The sequence below is a fragment of the Castanea sativa genome, chromosome 8 (genome assembly GCF_040712315.1).
Source record: "Castanea sativa cultivar Marrone di Chiusa Pesio chromosome 8, ASM4071231v1".
In the NCBI taxonomy this organism is placed as follows: domain Eukaryota; kingdom Viridiplantae; phylum Streptophyta; class Magnoliopsida; order Fagales; family Fagaceae; genus Castanea; species Castanea sativa.
The window spans coordinates 30,718,127-30,744,097 of record NC_134020.1 but is presented as its reverse complement, the minus strand read 5'-3'; the positions used below and the strand labels follow the sequence as shown (position 1 = coordinate 30,744,097).

The 25,971-nt window shown below is 35.1% G+C and overlaps 1 protein-coding gene across 1 annotated transcript; it reads left to right on the top strand.

Moving 5' to 3' along the window:
• Nucleotides 1-9,942: 9,942 nt before the first annotated feature.
• Nucleotides 9,943-21,796, top strand: LOC142606730 (uncharacterized). The gene is given in 14 exon segments (XM_075778067.1): nucleotides 9,943-11,182; nucleotides 11,316-12,430; nucleotides 12,927-13,613; nucleotides 13,992-14,198; nucleotides 14,517-15,008; nucleotides 15,546-15,752; nucleotides 16,078-16,557; nucleotides 16,934-17,134; nucleotides 17,483-17,956; nucleotides 18,459-18,665; nucleotides 18,992-19,471; nucleotides 20,140-20,346; nucleotides 20,683-21,168; nucleotides 21,678-21,796. Coding segments are annotated over 14 exon segments (6,528 nt in total). The 3' UTR covers nucleotides 21,723-21,796.
• The last annotated feature ends 4,175 nt before the right edge of the window (nucleotides 21,797-25,971 follow it).

Here is a 25,971-nt window from a genome sequence, read left to right as displayed (position 1 = left end):
CGCTTCAGCAACGTTCCTAGATAGCCATCGAAGTACCAGACCCCAATGATGGCCCCGTGACCCTTTGTACAATGGGGACTGGATATCCTAGGTCATTTCCCTTTGGGAACTAGACAGATGAAATTTTTGGTGGTAGAGATTGACTACTTTACCCAATGGGTAGAGGCCGAACTTCTTGCAAAAATTACTTAGCAAAATGTTAAGAACTTTGTTTGGAGGAACATTCTATGTAGGTTCGGAGCACCTAGATTACTGATATTTGATAATGGACGACAGTTTAACAACGCATCTTTCAGGGACTTTTATGAACAGTTCGGAATCAAGAATCACTATTCCTCACCCTCTCACCTATAGGCAAACTGGCAAGCAGAAATAGTGAACTAATTCCTGCTGAAAATCATCAAGACTCGTCTCGAGGGGGCAAAAAGGGTATGGCTAGATGAGTTGTCAGGTGTTCTTTGGGCCTATAAGACGATTGTGAGGACATCGACAGGAGAAACCTCCTTCAAGCTAGCCTATGGAAGTAAAGCAGTCATATCTGTGGAAGTTCATATGGCTAATCATCGAGTGATGAAATACCAGGAGAAAGAAAATGAAGAGCAACTTCGTCTTAACCTCGATCTCATTGACGAGGTAAGGATGGACACAGAGCAAAGGACAGCGAGATACAAAAATCTTATGGCTAGGCAGCATGATGCCATAGTAAAACCCAAGCGCTTCAACGTTGGGGAGCTCGTTCACAAAAGGGTCTCCTTGGCAACTAGGAATCCAACTCATGGAAAATTATGACCCAATTGGGAAGGACCCTATAGGGTAATCAACTGTAAGAGGCAGGGGTTGTACTACTTGGAAGTTCTGGACGGACGGAAGTTAAAGCATCCCTGGAACATGGAGCACCTAAGGAGGTACTATCAATAAAGGGTAAGCTTGGACGAGAATTGCCATGGATGGGAGATATGGACGAGGTTGCAACCATGGTCTATGCGTTTACTTATGTTTATTGTCATGTGTTTTTACTAATATTATTGTGTGTTTTAAGAATAAAAAGTGCACTAGTTTTTAAACTTTTGCACCGTCTACAGACAAGTTTGTGAAAGATGAGGTTGTGTACATAGAAGTATTTTCCTAAGGCACTAGCTTCTAAGCATGTGCCATATTTGTAGACGATGTTTATATAATAATATGGTTTGGATTTCCAATGTATTTAATGCATAAATCTAATTTCCAAAGTAGTACCCACAAGAAGGCAAAAGCCTAAGACGAATGAAAATCTCTGGACGCAGGGATGTAACGTTCATAAGTTTTCCTTGAAATGAGGATAAAGTAACGAAAAATAAGTTGAGGCATACTCGTCTGAAAAATAGACGGAGTAACTTATACTTGTCCAAAGAAAAGGATGAAAAGAAACTGTAAGCCTAATGCCCAAGTAGTGGACGAGAAAAAGCATACAGTGAGCATTAGAGTCCATGGACGAGCATCTAGCCAAGACGCTCCAGTGTTCTGGACGAGTCAAACATTAGAAATGTCTTGACGAAAGATGAATTCCAATTGCCCAGCCTATGGACGAGGAAAAGGACTGGCAAAATTGTCATTGCCACTTCTAGGACGAGTCACACTTCAGAAAATTTAAATGGCAAATAGGACGCCCATGCATAAGTGGGTCATCCATAAGAAAAAAGCGTGGACGGCCCTCCAACACTTAGAGTGGGTAGACTACATAGAAGCCAATAACATTAATAACGAAAACAGAGGATAGGCTCGTCCATACAATAACATTCAACGATGGGTAAAAATAAACATTCATCAAAGTTTAAAAAGGGTAGACGACCACCGTCCAAAAACCCTTACAAAGTAAGCCTTAAAAGGCAGTTGTTAATAAACTCGTTCAAAGTACTCAGGACGAGTGAAATGTACTCGAATAAATCTTAAAAATGGTCCTAAAATAATGGACCAAACAAAAATAGAAAAAACACTTGAATAAGCAAAATATCAAAATCTCGTCTTCAAGCAGAAGGGGCATCAGCATTTGGGTCGTCCTGAGGTAGCTGTGTGGTGGCATCATCCTCCACATTGATGTTTTCTGAACTCATCTGGAGGAGGGAGCTTGTAGCAGCGCCATCAAGGTTGAGTTTGATAGAACTGAAGTCAGTCTCCGGGAATTTCTCCATGGTGTCCATCCTGAAATCTTCAAACCCAGCTGCATAATTGGTATCCATTAAATCAGTGAATTGTTTGGACGCCTTAGACTCTGCAATTGTGTCTCCCTTAGCTTTTTCAAGAAGGGTACTCAACTCGTCGCTCCTCTTCTGGAGGTGATCAAGATGAGTATCCTTCTCTTTGACATCAATCTTCAACTCCTCGACGTGGTTTTGCAACTTTTTGGCCTCATCCTTGGCCTTGGCAGCCACCTCAGCCCACCTTTTAGACTCGTCCTTCACCTTTTGGACCCTCTTCTCCAGTAGAATCGTCGTCTTGTCTAACTCAGTTGCCTGCTTGGACGCGGTGACGAACTTAGACATTGCCTGCATAAAATTAAAATTTTATTACAATATATACGTGTATTATTGACAAGATGAGGTATACATATATAAAGAGTACATACCTTAAAAATTTCATGAACACCAGAGTGCTCAAAGTCCTTTAACGACATGTCATAACATGCTGTCACATCCTTGTCCGTCATGACTTTCTCAAACCTTTCCCAATCTAGGTCCTCATTTCCAAGAAGGTTTTGAGGCACCTGTTGAGAAGGTTGAGATGAGGTGAGGTAGGCGCATTGACCATGGATGGGATTTGCACAGACAGGGGATCCTTGGGCTCTGAATCAACATCCAGAATCTAGACGGGGTGACCCTAGGGGAGGAGGAAAGGATTAGGTTGGGCGTCCTGAGGTTAGGCGTCCTAAGCCTTGGATAACCTATGCTTAGCTTTTTTCTCTTTACGCCTGCTTGGAAGGTTCCCCAAATCAACTCCTTGTGACAAGCTTTTTCTTTTATCACCAGTGGATAGACGAGGCTGGGACTGCACCCCCTGCCCAGCTGCCTCGTCTACCACTTCTTTGCCCTTATTCTCCTTTATCGTCGCCATTCCTAAGAAGAAAGACATTAGTCATGAACATAAAAAAAAGAGAGGAGAAAAGAAGAAGAGAGAAAAGAAGAATTTACGTCTACGAACAGTAAGCTTGTGGGCAATAGCTTTAGTAGATGGCTCTAGACCTAACCCCTAAGTGGCAAGACGTTGAAGACTTACCAAAGAATGGAAAGTCCTGTCAGTATATAGACGCGCCTTCTGGACTCATTCAAGATAGAACCTGCTCAAATGAGGTCGTCTAACACCTAAAAAAAAAAAAAATAGACGACTACAATAAAGAATAAATCTAACAAATAATAAAATGACAAACGTACCTTTAGGATGAAGGTTCCCTAACTCTTCTGTGTAGGGAGGGAATGGATCCTTGTCAACCTCAATAAGGCGTCCAACCCAAAAACCAGAGACGAAGAAGAACTTCGTCTTCCAGTTCCTATCTGAGGTGACTAAGGACTTTATTATCCTATAATCTCTCCCTCTGGCTGTGAACTGATAGAAGCCAAGGGATTGGTTAATTTCGGAGGGTTTATAGCAGAAGAGAAACTCGTCCATAGTAAGAGAACGATCCCTTTCAAACACTTCCTTCCATAAAACTTGCATAGCGACAATTAGCTTCCATGCGTTGGGGTTAAATTAACATATACCTAAACCTAACCTAGTTAGCAACTCCCTATCGAAGGCATTAAGGGGCAACCTCAAACCCCCCAAAAGGTAAGCCTCATAAATGCCAACGCCAAAATGGGGTTAACAACACCACTCCCCACGCACAGGTAACCTAGGATTCAAGTCTTCAGGAACTTGGTACCAAGTCTTAAGGACGCCTAGTTTTTTCTCGTCCGTCTTGGATGCGATCCCAACAGCACAACTATAAACTATTTCATCCTCGTCCTGAACAGTAGACGAGGGAGCACTTGTACCAGCCCTAGACCCGGACTCAGCCCTCGTCCTAAGTTCTTCCTGAAGTACCTCTAAAGGAACCCCAGGGACACCAGACGTATACTCATTTGTAGTGTTTCCCCCATTGCTGCTATTGCACCCACTGCTACTACTATCACTAGAACCGCTAAAACTACTAGGGTCATGATACTCGTCTATGGCCTTATCAACACTATTGCTAGACGAAGAGAGGATAACCTTAGACATTCTTTAAGAAAACTTAAAAACTTGAGGACGAGGATGGAGAAAATACCTGGGTTTAGACGAAGAGAGACTATAGACGCAGGAAACTTCTAGACGAGGGATGTTCGAGAAATGCAAAGGGTACGAGAGGAATTCCACTACTTATAGACGTTGAAAAATGGTATCTCGAATTACGTGACTAACCAGGAAGCGCCACGTGCCATTTCTCTTGAAAACTTGAATCGATGTGACAAATCGCCAATGAAATTGTGACGCGTGGCACAATCTGAGACCATAGAACTCAATCATTAAGATTGTGACACCTGGAGTAGCGTAAGATCACCAACATGAAGACACGTGTCCAGAGAACAACCATAGGTCCCCCAATGCTCTGGACGATCTCTAATGCTTTAGATGACATTTTGGACAAGGGGGCAACTGATGGTGAATTATAAATTTGACCAACTCCATCTCGTCCAAAGGAACCGTCTAGAACAGAAGATGCATCCCACACAAGAAGGACGTCCATGTAAGGATAACCATCCGTGTGAAGGTCGTCTATAGAAGGACGACCTTCCTTGGGAACAAGGTACACTCGTCAGTAAGGCTCCTAGACGAGCCCATAGAAGGACGACCTTCCGTAGGAACAAGGTATGCTCGTCAAGGAGTCTCTTGGACGAGACCCTAACACTTAGGAAAATTCCCAAGCATGAACTTGCCTACATGCTAATGTTCCAAGACATGAGTAAAATCCAAGTTCAGTACTACAACTCCTTATCACATGCATAACTTCCAGTGACAGCTATATGAAAAAAAAATGTAACTCCTAAATGGTTGTGGAAGTTATCCCTAAACCCTCAAACCTCCTCAAATATAGGGGAAGTTACAAGTCTAATAACCGTTTCTAGGGCGCACTATATAAATGCCCATCCAGACTAGACAAAAGTACGTTTTTCATAATTCCTGAAAAGTTGGAACTCCAAAATTTAAGAGAAAAAACTAACTTTGGCATCGGAGGATTCTTGGCCAGCAACCCCGGTCACCTTTGATCAACCGTTCTTTCTGTTTCAGGCCATCAAGGCGGCCGCCAGTCCTTCGAAATCCGAAGCATCCAACCTACTGATTTTCTTCACATCATCAAGTACAACTACAAAAGAGCCTCACTTTTTTAGTTGTAAATTAGGGTTATAAACCACATATACTAAACACACATAACTAATGTAGGATAAACATCCCTATTTTTTTCTTTAAGTAAATAGCAAAAATGTAGTAGTTAAAATAATAGTAAGTACTAAGTAGGAATTAAGAGAATATTTTATTCTTTAAAGAAAAATGATTTTGAGACATTAGTACTATCAAAATGGAAAGGAAGAAGGGAGTAGCATGAAGATGGGAGATTGCATATGTGGTTGACCATATGAGTTTATGTTCTCAAGTATGCATGAAAAACATGTATGTTAAATGGAGTGTGATAGGGATCACTAGGGGTGAAATCGGTTCAAGTCAGTCGCGTTGAAGCCAAGTTTTGCACTGAACTGACTTGACAATTGTCAGTTTCAGTTCCATTTGGTCTAGTTTTTTGTGTTTGAGATGCGAGAAACAAAAGCAAGAAGAAAAAGAGAGAAGACATACCCATAGTAAGAAGACAAACCATGATAATATCATAGTAACGTCTCCACATAGAGAGAGAGTGTGTGTGTGGAGGCTGGAAAAGAAAATAATAAGATGCTAGGGTTTTCTAAAATAAAAATAAAAAATAAAAACTCAAAAGGAAGGAGGGAGTAGCATGTAGATAATATATTGCTGATCTATTTGTTTTGCCAGAAAACTTTCTGTAAAGATAGTTTGTCCATATTTTCCAGTATTTTGTAGTATAAAAAAAATTTGGTTAACGAAAAACAATCTTTAGTCAATGAAAAACTCTAATAAAAATAAGAATTATTTTCTATAGGTTGTTTAAAAAAAAAAAAATTAGAAAACAATCTCTCTCCCACATGGCGCATAGCTCTTATAAATATTAGGGTAAAATGCAAAACTGGCCCTTTAAGTTTCTTCAGATTTCATTTCAGTCCTCTAACTTTGCTTTTGTATATTTTAGTCCTCTAACTTTCAAATTTATTCATTTAAGGGTTTTCCATCAATTTTTGTTATATATTATGGTTTATTTTTCAATTTTATAAATTTTTCTTCAAATTTTTTAAATTAAAAAAAAATTCAATTAATGATTGAAAAATATTTTCCAGATTTTTTTTTTCAAAAAATTTTAACAAAAATTAACAAAAAGACCTTAATTGAAAAAATCTAAAACTTAGAGGACTGAAATGAACGAAAATAAAGTTAGAGGACTGAAATGAAATCTGAAGAAAGTTAGAGGGTCACTTTTGCATTTTAGCCTAAATATTATCTTCTTCTAGCCCGGGAAACAATATTTTCTTTTGCACCTTTAGTCTTTCTCACAGTAATCTCTCTCACTATTTCTCTTCCCTTTATTTTTTTTTTAATCTCTTCTCACACCCTCACTGACACCCCCTCTAGTTTCTTCTCTTCTCATAGATTTCTCTCTTCCCCTATGTAATACCGTTCTCTAATAAGGTTTTGATATTTTTTTTCCCTCATATATCAATCAATAGTTCTATAACAATTTGGCATTTTAGTATTTATCAAACTATTTGCACTAGATTATTTTACCAGTTAAACTATTTGGTTTATGTGGCATTTCAAACTATTTAAAATGCAGCTTATGGTTATTTTGAACTATGAGAAGTATGGTTGATATATATATATATATATATATATATATATATATATATATATATATTGATTACATTAGGTAGGTTTATACAATACACATTTTAAATTGTACAAGAAATGTTATAAAAATTTGTGTGCGCATACCAAACACCATAAAATATTTTCAAACTCATCTTCAAAGTTGTTACTGATAGGGTACTGATTTTGCCTATCTTGAAGTCGTTCATATAGGTCGTCCGTAACCCAGCTAGAATTACAAGCACCCTCGAAAACCTTACCTGTAACTACCTCGTCCAAAGAGGAAGAGCCTTAGACGAGGTAAGTGCGACCAGAGAATGAGGCGCTCGTCCAGAGTGCTGACAAGCTCGTCTTGAAGGGATTCGTCCGTTAGACGAGACGACCCCTATTCATGTGCCAAAGTACACTCGACGGGGGAATATTAGGACGAGGGTATCATACTTAGGAAAATCTCCGAATATAATGTGATAATTCCTTATTCCACGTGTAACTGCCGAGTATCTATTGTGAAATAGATGCATAACTCCTAAATGGTTATGGAAGTTACGTTTAATCCCTGCGCCTCCTTGAATCTAGGGGAGGTTCCAACTTCAATAACAGTCTATTAGAACACTATATAAACGCTTATTCAGACAAAGCAAAGGTACGTTCTACTGCTCCCAAAAAGTTGGAACTCCAAAAACATAGAGAGAAAACTAACTTCGCCATCGAAGGGTTCTTGGCCGGCAGCCCCGGTCACCTTTGATCGCTTTTTCTTTCTTCTTCAGGCCATTGAAAGAGCAAGTGAGTCATCCAAGCCCGAAGCATCCAGCCTACTAATTTTCTTTGCATCATCAGTTACCAAATACCAAAAAATGAGATAGTTTTCCAAAAAAATGTTCTCTGAAAAATGAACCAGTTTTTAGAAAACGTTAATGCTGAACAAACAAAGTGGGCATATGCGCTCAACCAAGTGTGTTTATGTTCAAAGGTCTGCATGAGAAACATGTGTGTTAAATGGAGTGAGATAGGGATTGCTAGGGGTGAAATCGGTTCGGGTCGGTTCATGTTAAAGGCAATATTTGCACTTAACTAACCTGACTACAATCGGTTTCAGTTTCATTTGGTGGGCTTTTCTGTGTTTGGGATGTGAGAAACAAAAGCAAGAAGAAAAAGAGAAGAAGACATACCCATATCAAGAAGACAAACCATGACAGTAGCATCTCTTGAGAGAGAGAGAGGAACGCATAGCATATCACTAAGAGAAAACTGCCCAAAACTCGAAAATTTCAGTTAATTTTCAATTTGTCCATTCAATCGACTGTTTTTTTTTACACCCCTAGGGATTCCAAATAAATGAATAATGCTAGTACACAAGAAAACTCACAACTTTTACCACAATTTGCCTGTGTGGTTAGTTATGAGTGAGGAAATCTATAGTAGCTTAGTTGGGCTAATCGACAACAGACATTTGGTGCTTTTATTTTAGTTGCTTATGTGGTGAGTTATGAGTGATGAAATCTATGGTAGCTTAGTTGGGCTAATCGGCAACAGACATATGGTGCTTTTATTTTGGGTTTCAATGATGTTAGATTGAGCTGTCCCGTTTCAAAATGGGCCAGAATCTAGATTTATTCATTTATCATATATATAAAATAAATGATGCCCAAATTCTTTTTCTGTTTTTTTTTTGATGAGAAGATGCCCAAACTCTTATTCAAACTATTTCACTTCCTTACTACAAGAGATGTGACTAATAATATGATAGATGAAACTTAGAATTTTGACTTTAAAATATGTCTTTCGAGTCAGTTAAACTCACCTTGGGCTCAAGTTGGAAATTTTTATTTATTTTATTTTATTTTTTATGGAATCGATGAGAGATTTTATCAATTTCTTTGTAAATTGTTATGTCAATTACTATCTGGGGTTCCAAGAAAGTTCGGATATACTCTAAAGTCTAAACCAACCCTATGGCCCTCTACGGTCTACATTACAAGGAAAAAATCAGCTATTTTGTCCGCTACCACTGTGCCAAGTTTCCTAGTATTTTTTTGCCCACAAACGAGAAGTCAAGCTGAGTTGTGAGTAAAAATCATGTTGAATTTTAACTTTTCGTTTTTCCTGTAAAGATAGACATGGCTTTTGGGGCTTGGCTATATATATAATTTATTTATTTTAGCTTCTAGAATTTAGATTTTTAAAAGTTAGGAAATGACTCAACACGTGTGAAATATGTTATCTAAAGTTGGTAGGAAAAGGGTCAACAGACTTGCAATTCTGTTGGCACTTTCTGATCTTTCCAACAAAAGATGATTAGGTTCAAATGATTTTATGATTAGATGTGATGAGGCCCACTAATCATGCAGAACAAGAAACCTGTATGGTAATTGTTGATCAGTTCAAATGATTTTACAATCAGATGTGATGAGCCCCACTAATCATGCAGAACAAGAAATGTGTATGGTAATTGTTGGTCATTGAAAAACCACAAGGTTATGACACTCACACACATTTAGCATAAACAACCACCGATCCCTCATATACCCGTTTTCTATTTTGTCCTTTTATTATCCCATGAAGACAGGAAGACAAATACTAGGTAAAACTCCGGTTTTCAAGGATCTCCAAAAGCTATCAGCTTAACAAAATTTTTCCTAAATTGGCTTCCCAATTCCACATTTTTTGGGACCAGAGTTAAGATTTTACTTCTTAATATTTTGTAGGAAATCTGACCTCTCTTTTCCTCTTCATTTGTTTCTCACATTTCCTTCAGCTTTCTATTAAAAAATAATCATATCCAACTTTGCATTTTCTTACCCATAAACCATCTTGTATTTATTGTTCATCTAAATGCAGATATTGCCTTTTCAATGTTAGTCTCATTGTTTTGTACTGTCAAAAATCTGCAAGGGTTGTATGCTGCTTTAGATTAGTTTCTAGAGGTGGGTTTTGAACTATATATATATACAAATTAAAGAAATAGACATGGGTATAGATGCAAGGGCTGCTAAAGTTTTTGTATATAGAATTCTTGAGTTTTCCATGAAGACCGGTTATAGTTTTGTACAAAAGCATCCATATGTTTTTGGTGTTTTCTCATTCTTCTTCCTGCTATATATATTTTTTCCTCTCATTTTCACAATTTTGGTCTACTCTTCCCCATTTCTTGTTTTTATTGCTGTTCTTCTTAGAATCTATTGGAGTTCCCATCAATCCCACATTAGAAGTGTCAATGGAGATGAGAAAAGCAGTAATGTAATGTTACAGGAGAAGTCTAAGTCTGCTGAAGATGATATTGTTGTCAATAGAAATGATGGCTCCCACTTACAAAGTCATACAAGTCGATGAAGAAATGTCAAAGAGAAGAACAAAGAATTGGATATTCAAACTGGTAAGAAGGAAGAAAATGAGAACTCAACTGGTAAAATTACCTTGGAGGAGAAAGAATTTCATTCTTCTGAACATGGCGAGAGTTCCTTTGCTAACATGTTAGCATCTAAAGGTATTCAAAATGTTGATGATGAACACCATGCATTGTTAGATTCTGAATCACGGTCGGAGCACATATCAAGTGATGGTGCAAAACAGACTCGTAAATTTGATAGCAGTGGCATTGAGTTGGAGGCTGACAACATGGAAGAAGCAGAAGATGATGACGAAGAAGAGGCATAAGAGGTTGGGAATAAGGCATTGGAATGGACAGAGGATGATCAAAAAAATCTTAGGGATTTGGGGCTATCCGAGTTAGAAAGGAACAGAAGGCTGGAAAGTCTAATTGCAAAACGAAGAGCAAGAAAGTTATTTCGAATGCAGGCTGAGAAAGGTTTGATTGACTTGGACAGTAATCCACAAGGTCAAATTGCTCCAATTGTTGCAAAAAGCAACCCTTTTGATGTCCCAAACATTTTAGAGGAAACTGAAGGCTTACAAATGCCTAGTTCAGCCCCTTCTATTCTGTGACCAACAGGAAACCCATTTGACCTCCCCTATGACCCACTTGAAGAAAAGCCTAATCTAATGGGAGGCAGTTTTCAGCAAGAATTCATGTCAGATAGTCAAAAGGAAATGCTATCCTGCAGGCATGAGAGCTTCCAATTGGGACCTTCTTTTCCATCAGAATCCATGCAAGATCGAAATGGCTCAAAATTCAACCCTCCTTTTGTTTCAGAGAAAGAAGCACAGAATTTGGAGGGACCAGGATATTCAAGATTCCAAATGCAGTCAAGTAAGATCAATTTTTGATTTTTTTCCTCCATTTTAAGATCTTAGTTAGTTTCTATTCTTATTTCATCTGATGATAGGAATATTGAGGTTACTTCTGCCTCTGAATTTGAATCAATGACCTTTTTCCCTTACAGAGAGAGGAGAACATAATCAGCAAATTGAACGACTTTTTTCTAAAGATGGTGATGAAAGCATTTTCCCTACTGATTCCACTCCTGATCTTGCTGACACTGGAGCCCAAGCTCCCAGTCAGGTAATAAACTCAGTGGAAATCAATCGTGAAGCAGATAAAATAACTAAAGATAACATGACTGACATCAAAGGAGAAGAGGAAATGGAGAGATATCATGGTATGGGGTCAATGTATACAAGTGAAGTGCACACTGACATCAAAGGAGAAGAGGAAATGGACAGATCCCATGGTATGGGGTCAATGTATACAAGTGAAGTGCACATGGAGCCAAATTTAAATGAAAGCAGTAATGAAGACTCAGACTCATCAGCTTCATCCGAAGAAAATGAACAGACCCTTGATTATTACAGAGCTGAATTTTCAAAAAATCCAAAACCAAGTCCTTCACTAAAGTCCATAAGGTGTTTACCACCTAAGCCTGAAAGTGAACCTTTATTTGATACTAGCCCATCAGCAGATGACAAGAACAGAAGGGAGGGCAGTGCATTTTTTGCAGATAAGGCCTACTGTCATACTCCAACCCATTCCATAGCTTCTGATTTGCAAGTGGAGTTCTCAGATGGTTCCCCTCCACTGACATTGGATGGAACCAATTCAGCCATTGATGCAGAATCCGAGACATATGATGAGGACATAGAAAAGGAGACCACTTTTGGCAGCGAAGGAATGTGGGGAGCCTCGTCTGACATGTCTGGACTACAGGATTATGAATCAAAATCTAGACATGAAGACAGTCAGAAGGATATTGTAGAAGTAGGAGTTTTGGGAATCAACAAGAATTTTAATGATGACATTATGTCATCCATACTTCCACAACGGGTGGATGATCAAGAATTAACTGATATGAGTTCGTTGTCATCTTCAGCAATTGACATATCTGGAGAGAGTCAAGTTCAGTCAATAAACATCAAACATATGATCCATGATGACATCAAACAAGTAGTGGAAGAAGTTAAGGAACCCAAACCCAAGTCTTCTAATTCTTCAGATTCTCAAATACATGTGGAGAAGTCGATGGCCCATTCCCCTAATGAGGTTTATTCTGAAAAACCAAAGGTCAGTCAGTCATTTTTATGCTATTATAATATATAATGGTTGGTTTATACAACCAATTAACCAAACAACACAGAATTTTAAAATTTGAGAGGTTCAAAGTTCAAACATTTAATAAATAAAGTTCGTACCAATGTACAAAGCTCCCATTTTAGCTGGTTCTGGAAGAGGTAAAGGAAGGCAGCCTTAACCCCACTTTTTTTGGAGAGGCTAAATCCTGAAACCTAACCTATGACTTGTCTCTTCTGGTGGAAGGCACTTGCCATTGCACCAAGGCCCAACTTTAAACATAAATTATACTAAAATCAAATGTCATATTATGTTGAATATCTAAAATATTTTCTGAAGATTTGCAAAAGTTGCCAAATCATATTTTTCAAAATCATATTTATATATTATTTCTTTAGGACCAACACTAGGTAATGATCTCTCATTTAAGAAGAAAGAACAGAAATATAAATTATTATACTCACCACTGGACCTTTTGAATCTTAAGCAGGATTTATCTTATCCTCGGGAGATGTCTACAAGGAACGAGAAGACTATTGATGATGCTGATTATGGAGTAGCTCAGGCCACAACTGACACGAAAGAATTGAAGATAAATGAAGACATAGATGGTGGATCGCATCTAGTGATCAACCAAGTGACTGAAAAGCTTACTGAGAATCAAGCCATATTGGACTCTGTAAAACCAACTGAGGGGAATAAGGACTCAAAGAATATTGAAGATGTTGGTGGAAGTCAAATTAAGCTTACTGAAGATGAGGGCATTATGGACATCTCAAAGCCAATCGAGGCCAATGACAACTTGGATTCAATTCAAGAGGATAAAAATGAACAAAGTATCACAGAAAGTGGAACTTCTGGCTTAAATCAGAATTCTGATGACCCCGTTGCATCAACTGCACAACAAGAGTTGGTGGTTGAAGATGTCCCTATTGACTCAAGTTCATCCTCATCTCCAACTTCTGTATTAGCAGGAAAAATCCCAACTGATCAAGCCTCCTCATCAACTTCAGATCAACAGTTACACATAGTCATCTTACAATCCCATTTAGAGGACATTGCAAATACTTATTCATGGGATGAACAACCACCTCTGAATATAACTCCAGCTGCACAACCTATGGTGGAGAATTTCACTGCTCCCCCATCTAATAACAGTGGTTTCGAAAACTTGATGGTTAGTATTCCTATTGGAATTAACGATTACTTTTGCACACATATTATATCAAGAAAGAAAATCACGATTGAGGCTAATGAAGCTTGGCCATGCTTTTAAGTCTACAAAATGGGAAGAATATTTTTGGGCCAATTAATATTATCGTTATTTCATTAATATTACTACATATCCTTATGTGCATATCTGTAGTCAAAAGGATTTCATTTGTTTTGTACCTTTGAATCTCTCTCTCTCATGAACACATATCTATGCTGCCATCTGACATATATATTTTTGTTGCTTTCATAGTAACAAATAAAAATCAGGACATGCATAGGAGCATCAATGCTCATTCAAAATGAGATAATCTGACTTATAGCGCAACATCATATTGAACAGGACCCATCTAATCCTCAAGAGAAGCCTGCTGAAGAAACCCACAGATATGACGACTTGAATGTACCCAAGGTTAATGAAAAGGAAGGAAAGGAAAATTCAAAGTCTCATCAAACCATTAAAGGTGAATCAGAAATACTGATCAGTCATGAAGGCAGTGCTTCCCTATCAAGACCAGCAGAGGACAGCAGTAAGATACTTAGAACAATGGTAATGGAAGGAACAGTATTTTGTTGGATGTATCTTTCCTGAATTAGCAATCACAATTATAGAGTTGATTCTGTGATTGGACGTGCTACATGCCTACATTTAATTAACTGCTTTTGGGTACTATTTTTACTATTGTCTTGATGAGTTAGCCATTACCAATTAATAAATCTTCATTGTTTTCATATAAATAACACTCACAAACAATTATTTGAGTATTTTTTTTAAGCATGCACACAGAAAGATTTTATTCTTAGAAAAGGGATTACAAAATCAAGAGATAGTTAGACTAACATATGCTCCATTTGTAACATCACACAGGAACCAGGGCAGTCTACTTCAGAAGACAACACTATCTTTAATGTCAATGTTCGAGACGTTAGTGAGAAGAAAGACAAGGAGAAGTATAATTCTGTTGGAAAAAGTGAAGATGAATCACAATCCTCAATCAAACAGGAGAGTATTGTGGACTCCCTAAAACCAGACAAGCCAACTAGTTCAAAATTTATAGATGTTGATGAGAAATCTAGAAAGTTGAATGGTGTTGAAGCTCTTCATGGTACATCAAAATCACTTGAGGACATTGAGAATTCAAGAACCAAAGAAGAAACTGAAGATTCAAGAAAACCAAATGAACAGGATCCCATTTTTCGCCTACCAAAGTCTGCTGATACTACATCCACTCAGAAAACCATAAAAGGATATGAAGGAGTTGGAGGTGAATCTGAAAATTTGACAGATGAAGTAGTAGATTTATCAAAACCTGCTCTTGAAAAAGGATACCCAAAACATCCTGCCACTATTGCAGAAGAGGTTAGTATTTCACCTTATATTGTTAGAATAATGGTAAATTGATTAAATGCTTTCCTATAAACTTAAGTTTTAGGATAAGTGGCATATGGCTTTTAAGGAAAAAGAGAGAAATAAGAAGAGAAAGACACAGTTTATAACTTAACTATTCCAACACCACAGTTTTAAAAAATTAAAAATTAAAAATTAAAACCTTTACTTTTTCTACAATCCTGGGAATAATGAATTACTAATCTTTAAATCTTATAGCATTCACATTTTAACATACACTTGCTCTTGGGAAGGATATTTTTTTGCTAGTAAGTATTATTCTTATTTCATTAATACTTTATTTCCTTAGTAGTCGAAAGGATTTTGTTTCTTTTGTACCTTTGAATCTCTATCTCTCTCTCTCATGAACATGCATATCTTTGCTGCCATCTGATATATATGTTTTTGATGATTTCATAGTAAAAAAGAAATCTCAGGATATGCATAGGAGATGTAATGCTTATCCGAAATTAGATAGTCTGACTTATAGTGCACCCTGATATTGAACAGGACCCATCTAATACTCCAGAGAAGTCTGCTGTAGAAACCCAAATTTTTGACAACTTAAATGTACCCATGGTTAATGACAAGAATGGAAGGGAAATTTCAAAGTCTTATCAAGCCATTAAAGGTGAATCAGAAACATTGATCAGTCATGAAGGCAGTGCTCACCTATCAAAACCAGCAGAGGACATTAATAATACACTTGGAATCAAGGTACCGGAAGGAAAAATATTTTGTTGGATGTATCTTTCCTTAATTAGCTATGAAATTTCTATAGTTAGTATGCAATTTTTTTTTCTTCAGTGAACATGCTACATTTAATTAACTGCCATTGTGTATTATTGTTAACTAGTGTCTTGATGTGTAAGTCATTACCACTTAACAAATCGTTATTTTTTCATATAAATCACAATCAAACATATTTCAGTATATATGTCCTTTAAGCATGCACAGAGAAAGATTTTTTTTTCTTTGAAAAGGGATTACAAAAACAATAGATGATTTGACTTACATATGCTCCATTTGTAACATCAAACAGGAACCAAGGAAGTTTACTGCAAAAGACAACACTATCTACAATGTCAATGATCCAGAAGACAGAGAGAAGCAAGACAAGGAGATGAGTAAGTTTGTTGCAAAAAGTGAAGGAGAATCACAATTCTCAATCAAACAGGAAAGTACTGTGTACTCCCAAAAACCGGTTGAGCCAACCAGTTCAAAATTTATTGATGTTGATGAGAAATCCAGAAAATTGAATGCATCTCTTCTTGGTCCACCAAATTCAATTGAGGATATCAAGAATTCAAGAACCAAAGAAGAAACTGAAAACTGTGGAAAACCAAATGAACATGATCCCATTTTTCACCCACCAAAGTCTGCCGATACTACGTACAATCAGAAAGCCATAAAAGATGTTGGCGGTGAATCTGAAAATTTGACAGTATATGAAGCTGTAGATTTTTCTAAACCTGCGGTTGAAAAAGGATACCCAAGCTTCCCTACCACTATTGCAGAAGAGGTTAGTATTTCGCATTATGTATTGTTAAAATAACGTCTTACTTTTTCTACTAGCTTAGGAAATTATGAATTAATAAATCCTTAAATCCTATTGCATTAATAAACACTTACTCTTGGGAAAAATGTTTTTATTCTGATTAGTGTTATTCTTATTTCATGAATACTAATATATTTCCAAACTTACAAAAGAATTTTGTTTCTTTTGTATCTTTGAATCTCTCTCTCTCTCACTAATGAAAATGCATCTATGCTACCCTCTGACATATATGTTTTTGTCGCTTTCATAGTAACAAAGAAATGGCAGGATATGCATAGGAGAATCAATGCCCCTTCAAAATGAGATAGTCTGACTTATAGTGCAACCTCATATTGAACAGGAAAATCCTCTAGAGAAGTCTGCTGAAGTAACCCACGGTTTTGACAACTTGAATGTACCCATGGTTCATGACAAGGAAGGAAAGAAAAATTCAAAGTCTCATCAAGCCATTAAAGGAGAATTAGAAACATTTATCAGTCATGAAGGCAGTAGTTTCCTATCAACCCCTGCAGAGGACAGCAGTAATATACTTGGAACCAAGGTGCTGGAAAGAAAAGTATTTTGTTGGATGTATCTTTCCTTAAATTAGCTATGAAATTTCTATAGTTAATCTGTAATTTTTTTTTTCTACTGTGGACATGCTACATTTAATTAACTGCTTCTGTGTATTATTGTTGACCATTGTCTTGATGAGTAAGCCATTACCAATTAACAAATCTTCATTGTTCTCATATAAATCACACTCACAAACATTTATTTCAGTATATATATACTTTAAGCATGCAAAAAGAAAGGGTTTTTTTTTTTTTTTATACTTTGAAAAGGGATTACAAAAATTATAGATGGTTTGAGTTTGACTAACACATGCTCCATTTGTAACATCAAACAGGAACCAGGGAACTTTACTAAAAAAGACAACAACATCTACAATGTCAATGATCCAGAAGACAGTGAGAAGAAAGACATGGAGAAGTCTGTTGGAAAAAGTGAAAGTGAATCACAATCCTCAATCAAACAGGAGAGTACTGTGTACTCCCAAAAACCGGTCGAGCCAACTAGTTCAAAATTTATAGATGTTGATGAGAAATCTATAAAATTGAATGAAGCTCTTCTTGGTCCATCAAATTCAATTGAGGACATCAAGAATTCAAGAACCAAAGAAGAAACTGAAAATTCTGGAAAACCAAGTGAACATGATCCCATTTTTCACCCACCAAAGTCTGCAGATACTACATACAATCAGAAAGCCATAAAGCATGTTGGAGGTGAATCTGAAAATTTGACAGTATATGAAGCTGTGGATTTTTCTAAACCTGCGGTTGAAAAAGGATACCCAAACCTCCCTGCCACTATTGCAAAAGAGGTTAGTATTTCGCCCTATGTATTGTTAGAATAATGGTTGAATAAATGCTTTACTACTAACTTAAGTTTTGGGATAAGTGGCATATGGCTTTTGAGGAATAAGAGAGAAATAAGAAGAAAATTTAGAGAAGAAGAGAAACACAGTTTGAAACTTAACTATTCCAATCTTATTGCACTAACATATCTTGAGAAGAATATTTTTATGCTTATTAGTATTTTTCTTATTTCATGACTATATTTCCTTATGTACATATTTGTAGTCAAAAGAATTTCATTTCCTTTGTACCTTTGAATCTCTCTCTCTCTCTCTCTCTCTCATGAAAATGCATCTATGCTGCCCTCTGACATATATGTTTTTGTTGCTTTCATAGTAACAAAGGAATATCAGGATATTGGTTCAAAAAAAAGAAAAAAAAAAAGGAAATATCAGGATATGCATAGGAGCATCAATCCTTATTCAAAAAGTGATAGTCTGACTTATAATGCAACCTTATATTGAACAGGACTCATCTAATACTCTAGAGAAGTCTGCTGAAGAAACCCACAGTTTTGACAACTTGAATGTAACCATGGGGAATGACAAGGAAAGAAATGAAAATTCAAAGTCTCATCAAGCCATTAAAGGAGAATCAGAAAAATTGATCAGTCACAAAGGCAGTGGTTTCCTATCAACACTAGCAGAGGACCGCAGTAATATACTTGGAACCAAGGTACTGGAAGGAAGAGTATTTTATTGGATGCATATTTCCTCAATTAGTTATGAAATTTCTATAGTTAATTCCATAATATTTTTTTCTTCAGTGGACATGCTACATTTAATTAACTGCAATTGTGTATTATTTTTTACTTTTGTCTTGATGGGTAAGCCATTACCAATTAATAAATCTTCATTGTTTTCATATAAATCACACTCATAAACAATTATTTCAGAATTTTTTTTAAGCATGCACAAAAGAAGAATGTTTTCCTTAGTAAGGGGATTACAAAAACAATAGATGGTTAGACTAACATTTGCTCCATTTGTAACATCAAATAGGAACCAGCGAAGTTTACTGCAGAAGACAACACTATCTTTAATGTCAATGATCCAGAAGTCAGTAAGAAGGAAAACAAGGAGAAGTTTAATTCTGTTGGCAAAAGTGAAGGTGAATCACAATCCTCAATCAAACAGGAGAGTATTGTGGACTCCCCAAAACCGGATGAGCCAACTACTTCAAAATTTATAGATGTTGATAAGAAGTTCAGAATATTGAATGAAGGTGAAGCTCTTCTTGGTCCATCAAAATCATTTGAGGACATCAAGAATTCAAGAACCAAAGAAGAAACTGAAGCTTCAGGAAAACCAAATGAACACGATCCCATTTTTCACCTATCAAAGTCTGCTGATACCACATGCAATCAGGAAACCATAAAACATGTTGGAGGTGAATTTGAAAATTTGAAAGTACATGAAGCAGTAAATTTACCAAAACCTGCTGTTGAGAAAGGATACGTCCCTACCATTATTGCAGAAGAGGTTAGTACTTCTCCCTATGTAATTTTAGAAAATCAGTTGAGTGATTAAAAGCTTTCCTACCAACTTAAAGTTTTGGGATAAGTGTCATGTGGCATTTGAGAAAAAAGAGAGAAAAAAGAAGAAAAAGAAGAGAATAAGTGAAAGACACAATTTACAACTACTATTCCCCAGAGTTGAAAAAAACTTTTCTTTTATTTATTTTTAATATCCTGGTTAATAGTGTATTACTAATCCTTGAATCTTATACCATTAGCATACACTTACTCTTGGGAAGAATATATTTATGTTGCTTATTATTATTGTTGTTTCATGAATATTACTAGATTTCCTTAAGTACATATCAGTAGTAATAAGAATTTCGTTTCTTTTGTACCTTTGAATCTCTCTCTCTCTCTCTCATGAACATCCATGCCTATGCTGCCATATGACACATGTTTTTGTTGCTTTCATAGTAACAAATAAATATCAGGATATGCATAGGTGAGCAATGCTCATTCAAAAATGAGATAGTCTGTACTTTCTTTGTTGTTTCTAGCACACTACCTGGGTGCTTTTTCCCCTGTATTTTCTTGCATCTTTTTTCAATGAAGTTTATTACTTAAAAAAAAGAAAAGAAAAGAGAGAGATAGACTACTTATATTGCAAGTTTGCAACCTTATATTGAACAGGAACCATCTAATCCTCCAAAGAAGTCTGCTGTAGAAACCCACAATTTTGACTACTTGAATGTACCCATAATTAATGACAAGGAAGGAAAGGAAAATTCAAAGTCTCATCAAGCCATTAAAGGTGAATCAGAAACATTGATCAGTTACGAAGGCTGTGCTTACCCATCAAAACCAGCAGAGGACAGCAATAAAATAGTTGAAACCATGGTAAGGACCATTATTTTATTGGATGTATCTTTCCTGAATTAGCTGTGAAATCTCTGAGCTAATTCCTTTTTTTTTTCCTTTCCTTTCAATGGACATGCTACATTTAATTTTCTGCTATTGCATAATATGTTTGACTATTGTCTTGATGAGTCAGACAGTACCAATTAACAAACCTTCTTTGTTTTCATATAAATCACACTCACAAGCAAATTATTTTAGTATATTCATATTTTATGCGTGCACAAACAAATATTTTTTGTTCTTAGAAGAGGAATTAGAAAAAAAGAAGAAGAAGATGATTTGACTAACATGTGCTCCATTTGTAACATCAAACAGGAGCCAGGGAAGTTCAATGCAGAAGACAAAACTATCTACATTGTCAATGATCCAGAAGTCAGTGAAAAGGAAGACAAGGAGAAGAGTAAGTCCATTGGAAAAAGTAAAGGTGAATCAGAATCCTCAATCAAACAAGAGAGTAATGTGGACTCCCCAAAACCAGACGAGCGAACTAGTTCAAAATTAATAAATGTTGATGAGAAATCCAGAAAACTGAATGAATATGAAGCTATTCTTGGTCCATCAAAATCATTTGAGGAAACCGAGAATTCAAGAACCAAAGAAGAAACTGAAGATTCAAGAAAACCAAATGAACATGATCCCATTTTTCACCCACCAAAGTCTGTTGATACTACATTCAATCAGGAAACCATAAAACATGTTGGAGGTGAATCTGAAAATTTGACAGTAAATGAAGCAGTAGATCTGTCAAAGCATGCTGTTGAAAAAGGATACCCAAACGTCCCTACCACTACTGCAAAAGAGGTTAGTATTTCACCTTGTGTATTGTTAGAATAATGGTTAAGTAATTAAATGCTTTCCTACAAACTTAAGTTTTGGGATAAGTGTCATATGGCTTTTGAGTAAAAAGAGAGAAATAAGAAGAGAAGAAGAGAATGACATAGTTTACTTAACTATTTCAACACCAAAGTTGGAAAAAAGAAAAAAAAAAAATCTTCTTTTACTTTTTCTGCTATCCTGGGAAGTAATGAATTACGAATCCTTAAATCTTATAGCATTTTCATACACCTATTCTTGTTTCTATATACCTCTAAGGTTAGTTGGCCACAGCAGCTATCACACATAATTAAATTCTTTCTAAAAAGTATATTCAGTAGTCCTTCATCATTTGCCATACATGTAAATATGTTATCTGTCGACTATCCATGACCAAAATTTTTCACATTTCTCAAATACTATAAATAAATGTATAGTGAAAAAATAGATGAGGCAGTATACTTACATTCTGCACCTTTTTCTTTGACATTAAACAGGAACCATCTAATCCACATCCATTGAAGTCTTACCCAGAAAGTTGAATGATCATATGAAGATCATAGATCTTAGTGATCATTCAGATGCTACACACTGGAGTGCAGACTCAAACTCAGCAACAGAAAGACCACTGCAACTGAACTAGTCTCACAGTTAGTTAGGCAGCTGAACCAATCTCACTGTTATTTAGCAATAAGTTAATTTCATCATCTTGTAACCATCTGTTACAAACGTAACTAATAGCATGTACTTATTTGTTTTTCATTCACGTGATGAATCTCATTAGCTTGTGAAGGCCCTGATCCGTATAAATACTGTCGTGTTACACATCAGTTTCATTTAGAGGAAGAATTATAGATTTCTCTTCCTCTGTTTCTTTCTCTGAATTTTTCAGCCCCACACTTCTTTCTCAAATCTGCTTTGATCTCTTTCTTCTTAAACACCTACCAATCTTTCATAGTATCAAAGCCGAGATCATTTTGACAATGGCTTTGAATTTCTATTCCTCAAATTCATGCTTAGTATCAAATTCTTCACCAATTCTACCCCATTAAATGCCCATATTTCTTCTATCCAACAGTTCCAATCCTGTGTGTGTAAAGTTAGATCAGTCTAACTATATTCTGTGGAAACACCAACTCATCTCTATTCTTGAAGAATACTCACTGCTCAGATTTGTGGATAGAACTCTTAAATGTCCTGAAAATTTCCTGTATGACAGTGAAGGGAATTTCACTTCAATAAAAAAATCTTGAATATCTATAATGATTACTCAAGACCAATGATACAGGACAGGGGTAGAAAAATAGAGATAAAACAGGAAAAGTCCTAAGATTCACCAGCATCACCACCAAACAAGAGAAACCTTCTCTAAGCATAAAATTCTGTTGCTTCTATTTTATTTCTAATCTAGGAAAAACTTATGGGGAGAATCTTCTTCAAAGGCCGGAGGTGAGAACGGCCTTTATCCTCTTCACACAATCTTCACATAAACACTCTCCTTCAAAACCTGCTGTTTGTCTCAACACCCAAAATCTCTACTCAACTTTGGCATTATAGACTTGGTCATCCTCACTATCAAGTCCTCAAGAAAATTCTTAATAAAGATTCATGGTTGTCACAACAAGAGAATAGTGATTCTTTGAATATTTATTTGTAAACATTTCCCTCATGGAAATTGAAATAGCTTTGTTTTTATGATTCTAATTCCAAAACTTCTTTTCCTTTCAACTTTTTTACAATGATGTATGGAGCCTTGCCCGTGTCACTTATTGTAGACATCTTTTCTATATTTAGTTTTTCTTTTAAAATGAAGTTGTATAGAGGCTGGCATGAATAATTGGCTTTCTAGCCCAAGTGATATCTCTGTTTAAAACGGAAGCTCTTTGTAGTCCCATGGTGATTAAAATTTTTAAAAGCATACAAAAAGATGAAGCTCTATGACTTCTGTCCAGTTCACACCGAATAGAGAAAAGGCCTATATGGAGAGCTGAAATCACATGTGGCAAAAACCTTAATTTTCCTTCTCTAGTAAAAGATTAGACAAATTAATAAAAATAATTATGATCATGTACTATGTTTATGAAAAAAAAAAGTTGGATCTTAGAAACTGTATTTGCATTCAGTGGTTATTGTGTTTACAACTTTACACTTATTTTCCTATCAAAAAAAAAAACTATACACTTTTTTTCCCATTTTTAAAAAAAAAACTATACACTTATCAATTATTATTATTAAGATCTTTCTCAAAAAAAAAAAAATTATTATTATTATTAAGATAAATTACTTTAGATAAACTCCATTACAATCTTCTCAAAAAAAAAAAAAAAAACTCAAAAACACATTAATTTTATGATGGTGTGTAAAGCACGTTGTAAATTCACCATATAAAAACACAAATTATGATAAATAAACAAAATAATTAAAATAAATATTATATTTTGTTTTAAATTACTTGAAATTTTTTATAATAAAATTTAGTTGGAGTACAATTTTAATTTCTTAAGACTTAATTTATAGATTTTTACCTATTTATTTTAATTATTTTGTTTATTTATCATAATTTGTGTTTTTATATGGTGAATTTACAACGTGCTTTACACACCATCATAAAATTAATGTGTTTTTGATATATGATTCATTAGGTAAAAAGATGGTTTATTTACTTTAGGTTAAAACTCATTAAAATTTCAAGTGATTCGTTCATTATTAATTAATTATTATCACCTCAAAAAATTTAATTAATTATTAAGATGGTTAATTTTGATGATATTAATAACAATATATCCTTTTATTTAACTGTAGTTTTTTTTATTTATTAATCCTGGATGTTTCTCTGCCCTTGTTAATCTGGATGGAAGAAGTAGCTCCATAATTATTTTTAGTATTACAGGCTCATTTGATCAACATCCATCAATAATTTGCACTGGCATTATTCTCCAAAAAAAAAAAAAAAGAAAACTAATTTGAGTTATAAGGCTCTTGGATAGTGGCAGTTGCATGAATTTTTTTTTTCAAGGTGGTCATTAAAAAAACTTAAATTAATAAAAATAAAACTTAAATATATCAACTACATTTTTTTTTCAATATACACAACCAATTAATAATCATTAAGTTACTGTTCTCCCATTCAATTACCAATATCTTGCCAAAATTAGTAACAATATAAATAAAATGCATGATTTTTTTTAATGATTTGTTTCAACCAATTTTTGTATTCTTTAAACTAATTAGGATTAAATTGATGCAAATGCTCTACTAATTTTTAAATCATGGCCAAGAGGTTGACAAGATCCTCTCTGTATTAATGCATTTTTTATTTCATCTTGATTATTAATCAAGATGAAAAGATGAGATATTTTCTCAAAACCTAGGATTTAAAAGAAGATTATTCAAGTAAAAAAAAATTTGTTTAGAAGATGAATCTTGCAATACAAGTGCTTTCTTTATAAGAAATTTGTCCATTATGCTAGCAAAAGAATAAGGGCAAAACTATAATTTCATTCAACATATTCAATTTAGGCATTCAACCGTTGCATTAATCATATTCAATAAAGTATTGAAGCATTATTTTAGTGCATATATGTTATACAAAATTTGTCACATAAATTTAACAAATTTAGCTAAATACTAAAGCAAGCACTTACATACCATTAGCTATTTGAAAATATGCGTTTTTATAGATAAAAAATAATGATTTTAAAATATGCCTTTTGAAAGCACAATTTAAAATATCACAATTAAACATTTGATTTGAGTTTTTGGGCTAATTTGTTTGTTTATGCAATTTTTGAGAAATTCTACGTCCACAATATTTTACTTAGAATTTGTTAATGAATCTAATTTGAACATACCACCAAAATTACATTTTTATCTACCTGTAATAACCTATCATTTACAATTTGTTATGAAAGTATTGTGGAAATGTTATAAACATAATACTTTTTGCAATTTTTCGCTTCAACCTTCAATGGACCAAAATTTTACAAAGGTCAAAATTTATTTTTAATGGACTCAAATTTTTATTTAGGATGTTCAAGTTTATTATTTTTATTTTTATTTTTTAGGGTGGTCAACAACTCATGATCATTAATTTAAAATTCATTTTTTTAAGGTATAAATTAACTTTTTCTTTTTTTGGATACAAAGGTATATATAACTGAAGAACGAATGGAGCTGCCCCTGCTCTTGGCAACTATAGTTTTTATTAATCCACGGCATTTTATTTTATTTTTTAAATTTTGGGCGGTAGTTTTTTAGTTTCGTATGTTTTGTTTTTGGATAAAGTTAGTGTCATATGTTGATGACTAGGAAGGGAAGTTGTCAAGATGATAAATCCTAACAAATTGGGGAATTACGGAGTTGTGTGAGAGATTTTAGGATGGTAAAATACATTTATGTAAAGAGGAAAAATGATATGTGCACAATATTTTTACAACAATTTCTAAGTGGCAGATTATTACGGTTGTTATTAGGAGGGAAAAAAGTCATTTTAATGGTAGGTTTACCTTAGAACCAATAACAATTAACCACTTAAGATTTATTATAAAAGTATTATAAAAATGTTATGACCGTAACACTTTTCTTTAGATAAGGATAAGATAAAACTGAATCTTTCTTCTAGTGCACTTAGCAAGCAACTCATACGTAGCTAGGCTAGTACTAGTATATCTTGGCCTTCTATGATCTATATCTGCCACAGAAAAATTCAAAAAAAAAAAAAATTGATCGTTCAGTATAGTGAAGCGAAATCAGGGCTAAAGTTCATTTCTCAAAATAAGCAAAAGTGTGACC